The sequence below is a fragment of the Propithecus coquereli genome, unplaced genomic scaffold (assembly GCF_000956105.1).
Source record: "Propithecus coquereli isolate 6110/MARCELLA unplaced genomic scaffold, Pcoq_1.0 Scaffold9, whole genome shotgun sequence".
Classification (NCBI taxonomy): domain Eukaryota; kingdom Metazoa; phylum Chordata; class Mammalia; order Primates; family Indriidae; genus Propithecus; species Propithecus coquereli.
The window spans coordinates 15,338,480-15,349,066 of record NW_012155284.1 but is presented as its reverse complement, the minus strand read 5'-3'; the positions used below and the strand labels follow the sequence as shown (position 1 = coordinate 15,349,066).

The window sequence follows — 10,587 nt, the reverse complement described above, 5'->3', positions numbered from 1 at the left end:
TTTTGCTCAGGCTGGTCTCGAACTCCTGACCTTGAGCGATCCACCCGCCTCAGCCTCCCAGAGTGCTAGGATTACAGGCGTGAGCCACTGCGCCCGGCCCATTGTAGTATATTTTGATAACAAAAATAACTGCCTTCTAAGCACCTGGTAGTGTGCTTACTCATATTAATTCTTAATTTTCGCATCAGTCTTGTTATATATGCTGAATATAGCCACAATTTATAGATGAGAAAACTGAGGCTCAGTGAGGTTGACAACTTTCCCCAAGACTGTGCTCTAGCCACTTTCTCTATGAAGCCATGAAAGATGTGGAAGATTTTAGTAGACAGAAATAGAGGGGAAACACCATTTTAAGCAATGGAAATGGCATAAACAAAGATGTATGTGTGCTGAACCTCAAAGTTTGTCAAGGTAATTATGACTAGTATGTTTTAGCTGAAATTTAGAGCAACTGTAGAGGATATGTAGGAGATAAAGTTTAAAAAACTAGTTTGAAGCTAGCTCAGGAGAGGGACTTAAATATTTGAGAAAGAAATTAGTGCATAATTCAGTAGCATTTAGGGAAGTATGAAGACCAGGGCAGTAGAATTGTAGGATTTGGCATATATGTTACAAAATGAATGGAAGAAAGGTCAGATCAGAGACACGTAGACCAAGTAGGAGAATGTTGCAATAATGAAGTCATGGTGGCCCAAACTAGACTGCTGTCAATAACCACAGAAAGGAAGAGACTTTGTAAAGGAATAAGGAAGGATGTAGTAAGTAAGGGAGATTACTAGAGGATACTAGAAGGCGGGCCTGACAACCAGCATTCTGGTGGTTTTATCAGAAATAGGACAGATATTAGGTTGTGCTTTTTAAGGAGCTAACATGATCAATCTGACTTTAGAAATGGTTAATGTGATACATTTGTGGGATGTCTAATGGAAGTATTCATCTGCCAGTTAGAAATGTGAATTTAAGTTTGAGAGTGGAAATGTGAAACAGTCTTGTTGTATACACTGACTGCATTAAAATAAAGGAAATTAAAATTATGAACATAGATGAAATTTCTAAAGACGGGAGAAGAAAAGAGAGGGTTGAAACTAGACTACTGAGAAGCACCTTTTTTTTTATGAGATGGGGTTTCACTCTGCACTCACCTAGGCTGCAGTGCAGTTGTGCAAATGTAGCTCACTTTAGTCTCCAACTCCTGGGCTCAAGTGATCCTCCTGTCTCAGCCCACAGAGTAACTAGGACTACAGGTGCATGCCCCTACATGCCGCCAATTTTTTTTTTTTTTTTTTTTGTAGAGTCAGAGATCTTACCATGTTGCCCAGGTAGGTCTTGAACTCATGACCTCAAGTGATCCTCCCTCCTTGGCCTCCCAACGTCTTGGGATTACAGGTGTGAGCCACTGTTGAAGCACCTAAATTTGAGGAGCAGGAGGTGGAAGAGTGAAACCAATGGAAACAGAAAGAGTATCATAGAGGTAGAGAAGATCTGGCATGACACTGTCTGAGATAGCAGAGGAGCAGAGAGAGGTAAAATAGTCAACAAAGTCAGATTCTTCTGAAGGTCTATGTTACAATATAAAGAGAAGCCATTGGAATTTGTGATTAGGAGGTTGTAAGTTACTTCTGAGAGAGCAATTTAAAGCAAGTATGAATTACTAGTAAGGTATTAAAATGGGTAGATACTGGGTAAAATAAAGACAATAACAGCAGTTGAGATTTTGGTTGTAAAAAAATTGCGAAGTCAAAGATGTGGAAAATTGAAGGAAAATATTCTCACTTTGACTTTTCACAAATATTTGGCCTATATACTTTACTTCAGATTCTCTTCCCAGCTCTATCTTTTGTTACTGGTCACCTCCCCCTTTAAATTACTACAGCCAAATACCTTCATTTTTTAGCATGCACACTTATGTTTTTCCATCTCCCTGTCTTTAAGACATACTACTTGGATACCTCTTTGCTCTGTCTCCTCCTGGCTAATTCCTACTCATCTTTCAGAGCCCAGTTAAAATGCCTCCTCTGCAAAGCCATCCCTTATTTTACCTGCAGTAATCTTTCCTTCACTGAATTTCAAAATGCCTCACTCATTTCTTTGGCATGGTTGTTACCACTTTTTATTATATATTAATACTATTTTTATTATTGTTGTGCATGGTTTATGTCCCTCCTTGGAATTTAAGGTCCTTGGAGACTTTCTCAAGGTGTCAGTCAATATAATATCATGGAAAGAGAATAGACTTAGAATTCAGACCACCCCATTTTTAATTTCTTGCTCTGTCACTTACTGACTGCGTGACTTCAGACAAGGTGTTTATTTAATCCCCTTATTTGTAAAATGCCTATATCACAGGCCGTTGAGAAGATTAAGTGGTGGAGGAAGTAACTGACATAAATAACCTGCAAAATTAAGTTCTCTTCCCTCCTTATTCATCTTCATTTCTGTGCCAGCACCCAGAATGGTACCATACATGTATTAGGTGCTCCAGAAAATGTTAAATGAATTAGTAATTTCTTTGCCATTACTAAACATATAAAGCTAGTGTAATTTCTAGGTTGCTAATATTTTATTGGGTTTATTGTTTAATAGAAATTCTATTTTCCATTAGAGCAGAACATATTATAGATTTATCAAATAAAAAAATATATTCAATGCAGAATTATCTGGTGGATAATGGTGGTATCATACAAACCATGTTAAAAGTCAAATGAATTCAAATTAGAAACATACCTAATTGTAGAACAATTAATTAGGTTAGAGTTAATAGTAGTTTATAAAAGCCATTTCTTTTACCATTCAAGTAGAAACTAGGCTCTGAGGGGGCCAAGAAGATACTGTCTGGACTTTATAGTAAGCTCATAGTTTGGCAGTATATGGTTACATATACTCTAAGCTTAGAATTTCCATTCTTATTTAAATATATTCTAGTGCCAGTGGATAGGATTATATTCCAGAGAATCTAAGATTGGGAACCCTGAAATTAGACTGTGATCTAAAGATTAGTTTAAAAACTTACACTTCATTCCAAAGAGTTGTGGATTCCACAACTACTAACAAATGGTGTTGTTAGAAAAGTCTGAAAGATTTTGACATTGTAAATCCTCAATCACTTGAAAAATTTAGCAAAATGAAGCAATTTTTAATAATCTATATATACCTACCTTTTTCTGTCTCACCTTGTCTTTTTTGAGTTTTTACTCATCATTGTTCAGTTTGTCTACATCAATATTGTATCTAAACCTTTGACTATTTAAAGAGAGATTTTTAGAAGCAAACATGCATTCATTGCCATTTTAAAATTATGAACAGAATTAGTTTTTATATATACTAGAGGTAGCATTCATTTGTAGCAAATAACATAATAAAGAAATATGCCTATATATGACAAACAGCTCTTAAGAGCAGTGCTATTTTAAACATATGTCCTAAAAAATAATAGCTACCATTTGTTGAACACGTATGGTGTATTCAATATTTTACATACCTTACCTCTATTTTATAGTTGAATGAACTGAGTCTCAGAGAAGTTAAGTATCTATTCTAAGATGACCCAGTTAATAAGTGATGAAGTTGGCTTTTCAATTAGGGCTTTCTGAATCCAAAGTTAATTCCTTTAATAACTATGTTTTATTGCCTCTACAATACTATCTTAAACAGTATATACTTTCTTTGCCTCATTCTTTGTGTGCTTCAAATTACTTTCAAAATGAGGTCGGCCTAGAAATACAGTATTTTCTCTTCAACCCTCAAAAAATCTCCACCTCAAAGACCATAGTCTTCAGAAAGTATCATCTAAATAACTGGATTACTTACCAAATTAAAAAATGTAAAAACTAGTGCAATAAAAAGATAGGAGTGTTTAGTGGATGGAGCAAAGATGTTATTGCTGTTCCTTGTGCAGGGACTAAGCAATTCCATTTTTACCTCATGCTGACTAAATATGCGATTTCTAAAATTGTGTCACATAGCTTCAAGAAATATGAAATAATAGCATTTATCTGAGAAATACACGGTGAGAGCTTAAACAAGGCATTGATAGTGCGAGCCAAAAGGAACTCTGTGAGAGAGATTAGAAAATAATGTATTTCAACACTGATTCAGTGCAAGGGAGGAGGAACAGTCCAAGGGAAGTTTAAAGTCTGATCACTGGGAAGATAATGGTTCCCTGATCAAATGGGGACTTCAGGAAAAGGAACAGATCTGGGCAAGAAAGAGATGACTTCAGGTTTGGACACAGAGAGTTTGTAATTATATTGAGACATCTGGCCTGCTATCCATCTAGATCTGAGTCCTTGAAATGTGGCTAGTCTGAACTGAGCAGTGCTGTAAGTTTAAAATATACACTGGATTTCAAAGATTTAGTACAAAAAAAGAATGTAACATATCATATTAATATTTTTAATATCAGTTACATAACAAAATAGAATTTTGGATATATTAAGTTAAATAAAATATGTTGTTAAAATTAACCTGTTTCCTTTTATTTTTTAAAAAAATATGGCTGCTAGGAAACTTAAAATTGCATACGTGTCTTACCCTGTATTTTTGTTGGACAGCACTAATCTACATGGAGATTTGTAATAGATAGCTAGAAATGTATGACCAAAATCAAGGCAAAACATCTAGATTTGAAGATAACATATAGTAGTGATAGTTGATCTTATGAGATTAGATTAAGATGCCAGGGTGTAGTGATAGAGATGAGAAAAATGGCAATAGTTATAATATGTAAAAAATAAGAGTAAACAGGACACAAAGAATTAGAAATGAAAGGCTCAAAAGTGGTACATAAGCCTGACTGGGATAGAATTCCAAGAAGGAAGGAGTAGTTAACATCATTGAATGATAGGCCAAAGAGGAAAGGGGGGACTGAGAAAAGGCCATTGAATTTGGTCGATATATCATAGAAGTAGTTTCAGTAGAGTATAAGAGCAGATTGTAAGAGACTAAGAAGTTAGACATGATGAAGTAAACTGTGCATATAAACTATTCTGTCAGGAATGGAGTACATTTGTAAAGATAATAATCACTTGATTTGAGCAGAGTCCAGAGGAATTTGAGCATGTTTCTTTGCTAAATGAAAGGATCAGTGAAGTAGGAGTGCTTGAAATTATAAGAGAAAAGATAATTTCTATAGTAAGGTACTAAAGCATTGGATTCCAAACCTATGTGCGTACTGGAATCACTGGGGAACTTGTTATAAGGGCAAATTTCCAGGCAACATCCCACATCTAAAGTTATTATATTCTCTGAAGGTTTGTCTCCTAAAACATGCTTTTAACAAGTTCATCTAGGTGATTATGATGCATCCACAAGACAAACAAGTAGGAAAATTGAGGGTACTGATGAGGACATCACTGAAATCGCTGGCCATAGCATCCAGAATGGATAGAGAGCCAGTTAGGGTTAGAATGAGACTGGTGGACCACAAACTATGGTTAAGGAGTTGGCTTTCATTATTATAAGAGTGAGCACAAGTTTAGTAGGAATGAAAGACTGAAAAAGCCAAAAAGATTATGGGTTTTTATCAGAGAGGTAGGTTTCAGAATTCAGGATCTCGAAGGCCAAGCAGACGCAAAATGTAGCTGTCTGTCTGTCATGGAGAAAAGATAAAAAGAGCAGAGTCATGACCATCGTAAGGCCTAACAGTTTGGTAACTCTAATAAACGGCAGTGGTATTATAAAAAGATATGGGATTTGAGATCAAGAGGAAGCACAAGCTGAATCAGTTGAATCAGTATGTAATGATCTACACTTCAGATTCCCTTCCGCTAAAGCTTGACTTGGATGTCTTTGGGTATCTCTGGAGACCAAGCGGGGTGCCTCCTTGGGCTTACAGTCTGAGTATCCATGATTCACTCTAGCTTTTGTTGAAAATACAGTGGATGCTTGACATTCAAAGGTAATATATGCATACTTTTAACTACTTACAAGTAACCCTAAGGGCTCATGACATGAGTAATTAGTAATTTTTTCCAAGGCATGAATTTGAATCTTTTGCCCTAAAACTGGCTTATTGGAACAAGTCACTTAGCTAGCGAATTATAGTGAAGTCAGCATTTACTTCTCAGTCAGCATTTACTTCACCCCAGGATTATATTAATATTAGTCATCAGAATACCTCAGCCTGGTAAGTTTCACAGAAGAGAAAATTATATGCCAAACTTTAGTAATAAATGAGTTAAACACTTGGGTTTAAAAAAATCAAATGAGTTTTAAAAGTTCTTAGCATTGTACCTAGCATATAATAATTGCTTAATAAATGATAGTTATTGGTTCAGGAATTCAACAAGTTTTGAAGCCAAATTTTTGTGTATGTCCAGGTTTAGTGAATAGTATTTATACTAAAAATTTTGTTTTGATACAGAATCTCCATGAATTATTAAGCTAAAACCAGAATATTAAATTTGCTAGTGAATTAGGAGGATAATGGGTCATTTATCACTTATCTTGTGTTTGATATACTTGAAAAGGGGTATATTTTATAGTAACTCATATTACTATTATGAAAAATTATAACTTTCAAAATATCCTTTAAGTGTGTTTCTATACCACAAGTATATGTACACAGAAATAAAATGAATGAATTACATTATTCACTTTGTTTTTCTTAGATTTAGTGTACCTGAAAACCATTTTGCTAAACAACTTTTTCTCTCAGTATATTACACATTTATGTAACTGTTTTTGCTTTATAGTGAAGAGCTCAGAAAAGAAGCAAGACAATTAAAGCGGGAACTCTTAGCAGCAAAACAAAAAAAAGTAGAAAGTGCAGCAAAAGAAGCAGAAAAAAGAAGTGACGGTAAGGGCATTTATCGGGCTTATATTTTCACTTGGTACTCCTCCTTCTCCTTTTCCCTACCCGTCCTCCTCCTCCCCCTCCCATCTTTCCACTCTTTCCTTCTCCCTTCCTTCTCCTTTCTTCCCTCCTTCCTTCTTCCCTCCCTCCTAGAGTTGAGGGGTTTTGTGGGGGGGGGGGGGTGAATACTTTCTTTGGACAGTTAGCCAGTAAAATAAATTTCCACCTAGGACATTTGTCTGAGAAGTATTAATAAATTCAGTGCAAACAGGAACATAACTATTGTCCTTTAGTAAGATTAAAGAGAACTATCAGAGTACTTGAAATCAGGCAAAACTTAAGTGTTGCCATAGCACATAAATGGACTAAAAGTGCACAAGGATGGAATGTTCATCTTTTTTATATTACATGTTCTTTAAAACATTTAAGGAAGTGTGTTGGCCCTATGTTTGAGACTGTGTAAACATTTCTATGTTGGTTTTTGTTTTTACTCTTATGTTAAGACATCGAAAATCTAAAATATTGGTAAAGCCCATCAAAATAACAAACTGCTGTTTAATACAGGTTAAATGTGTTTTTTGTTTCACTATGATTTTTATTAAGCTAGAATGTCTTCATAAAAAGCTTTTTTTTATTGATGATCTTTAATTTAGTTTAAAACTGTTTCAGCTGTAAAGCGTGTAAATGTTCCATTTCCAGAATAACAGCTTGGAACTCTCAAATCTGTTTTCTTTTTATAATAATAAATTACATTGTATATTTAGTGACCATGATTAGAAATTTTATTCAGTTCCTCTTAGAATGTATACTACATTTGATTTAACAAATTTGGTCTGTACATATATATTCTGAATTCTTATGCTTTTTAGAAAGCATGAAATGTTTTTATCTACTAGATTTTTAACAGTCACTAGAGATATATCAAAAGAATGAGATACAGCATCTAGCCTTAAAGATTACATATTCTAATGGAAAATAGCTGTTCAACATTTGGCCATAGCTATTATTATTTAAGTAGCACAAGTAATACCACATAACTATTTAAACTACATAGTTCTCAGATTATTTGCATTATATCCCCAATAACTATTATGGTAAAGGCAAGTATATACTTCATAAAGAATTGAAAGACACTGAAATATATATTTGAAAGAAACTAATTGTTAAAAAATTAACTCAACCATAATGGTGCGAATTATAAACTGAATTTAAAGAAAGGATAAACTTATTTGTGACCAGAATAGAAACAAGCTATATTGGCAATATTGAGATTTGAAAGAAGTATAGTGAGGATTATTTTATTTTTAATTTTATACATAATTTTACCAGGGGATTGTTTTTTGTAACTAAAAGCATTTTAAATACATGAAAATAATTTCTTTCAACTAGAAAGATCTTTTACTTAATTATTTAATTCATTTTGAGCTAATAATTGTTGGTACCCCCACGTCTTGAGAACTATGCTGGACTGGGGTACAAAGTTAGCAGTAGATGTCTGGTTCCACAATAGATTGCCTCTCATAGTTCGTGATCTACCAGGAGTGAGAGAAATGCAATAGATATTACTATACTAGTGCTTTACAGTTAAGGCCCAGATTAAACATAAACAGTACTATGTTTATTTATTTATCTGCCTTTGAAATACAAATACAATTAGGTAAAGAAAAGTTTGAGTCTTAAAAGAGTGATTTCTTAATATGAGACAGAAGATTCTTACAGAGCTTATTTTATCTTACTTTCATGAAAGTTAACCACATTAAAATTTCTTATGCTGTAATTACAAAGGGAATTATATTAGTAATTATTTTTCTGTTAATTTTTCTTATACAATATTGAAATACTTGAATTTGCCTGAAATCTAAATGACAGTTAAAATTAGCTTCAAAAAAATTAAGTCATTTGATTGATATTATTTTTTTCTCATCTCAGAATGGGCCATTGTATTTGCTTATTTTTCATTGTTTTATTTTGATTTTAGACTTACACAGAAGTTGTAAAAATAATAGAGCCTTCCCATATACTTTTAATGTTAAGGTCTTATATAACCACAATATAATGATCAAAACCACACAGTTAATGTTGGGATAATACTGTTAACTAGCTACAGACATTATTAGAATTTCACCATTTTCCCCACTAGTATTCTTTTTCTGTTCTATGATTCTATCTAGGATTCCATATTGCATTTAGTCATCATGTCTCTTTAGTGCCCTCTGATCTGTGACAGTTCCTCAATCTTTCCTTGTCTTCATGACCTTGACACTTTGAAGAGTCCGGGGTCAATATTTTGTAGAATGTCTCTCAATTTGAATTTGTCTGATGTTTTCTCCTGATTTGATTATGATTGTGCATTTTTGTTTAGATTACCACAAAAGTGGTATTCCTTCTCAATGCATTATATCAGGAGTAACATGATGTCTATTGTCTTATTACTAGTGATATTACCTTGATCACTTGGTTAAAGTGATGTCTGCTGAATTACTACAGTATAAAGTTACCCTTTTTACCTTTGAGATTTATAAGTATTTTAGGGAAGATACATTGAGACTATACAAATATTCTATTTCTCTTCAGGCTTCCTCCCACTAATTTTAGCATCCATTGGTAGATAGTAGATCTTGCCTATTGGCAACAATTATTTACTGTGGTGTTCTATTATAATATTCTATTTCCTTAATTTCTACTACTTGAATTCTTATATAAGAAATAACTCTCTTTTCTATTATTTATTTATTTTAATATGGGCTTGTGGATATTTATTCTATGTGTTATAATCCTAAACTATCATTATTTATTTTATTTAAGTTTTTCCAGCTTGGGCCATTGGTATTAACAGCTGTTTAATTTTGGCTCTTGTGACCTTTTAACTTTCTCCCATCTTTTCAGCACTTTCTTACTTTCTAGAACCACAAGATACTCCAGGCCGATCTTACATTTTCCCTTCCCCAGACTTGGAATCAACCACTTTTCCAAGGAACTCTGGTTCCTCCTGTTGGAGTATAGTATTTATAAACCAAGAGTGGGCGAGTTTATTTTGATTCTTATAATTTTAGGTGCTATTAGGAACAATATTTTATTATCACTGTCTTCTTAGAATTCTTAACAAAATTCTTTTTTACAACCTCTTTATGATGTACATTATGGATTATCTTTTTCTTGAAATTGTATTTTCTCTAAACTTACTTTGACTTTTAAAATTGACAAGTATTCCTGATGTGCTGATAGAAAATTGTTTGGTATAAAAGATTTGTAATTTCAGTAAATACTGCATTATAATTCAAATTCACATGTTCCTATGCAGTTTTTAAGTCTAATAGTATGCCTTTCACCATGATTAAAAATGATACCATGAACCGTCTCTCTCTATAGCATTATAGAAACAAAGCAAAATTTTAGGCGTCCTTGATTTTATGTCAGAATAACCTATCTTCCCAGTTCACAGATATTCCAAGGTTAGAACCACATAAACTCTGGGAACGGATCCAGACGTCCTCATAGGTATTTGCATAATGAGGTCCTCACATGAAAAGAAGTTGAAAGTGTTGTTTGACTTTGGCTCTGTAACTTCATACATCAGTTGAGCTCAATACCCTCATGAATCTCTTCAGGAAAGATTTCTTGATTGAACTGTATGACTACATATCTGGCTTTTATAAAGCATTTTATTTTAGTCCAAGACTAAATTGTCTGAGTATTCTGACAAATCTGGATGATTTGGTCTTTTGAACATTTCATGCTATATTTAGCATTTTTAATTTGTGAGTAAACTTAGAAGCAGAGAATTATTATTTAAA

The 10,587-nt window shown here is 33.5% G+C and overlaps 1 protein-coding gene across 1 annotated transcript in view; it reads left to right on the top strand.

The window, feature by feature from the left end:
• Positions 1-10,587, top strand: part of CWC27 (CWC27 spliceosome-associated protein homolog (S. cerevisiae)) — a 225,672-nt gene that overhangs the window by 107,661 nt on the left and 107,424 nt on the right. The window contains exon 11 of the mRNA XM_012664624.1: positions 6,693-6,796. Coding sequence (XP_012520078.1) covers positions 6,693-6,796 — 104 coding nt within the window. The remainder of the gene's footprint in view (positions 1-6,692; positions 6,797-10,587) is intronic.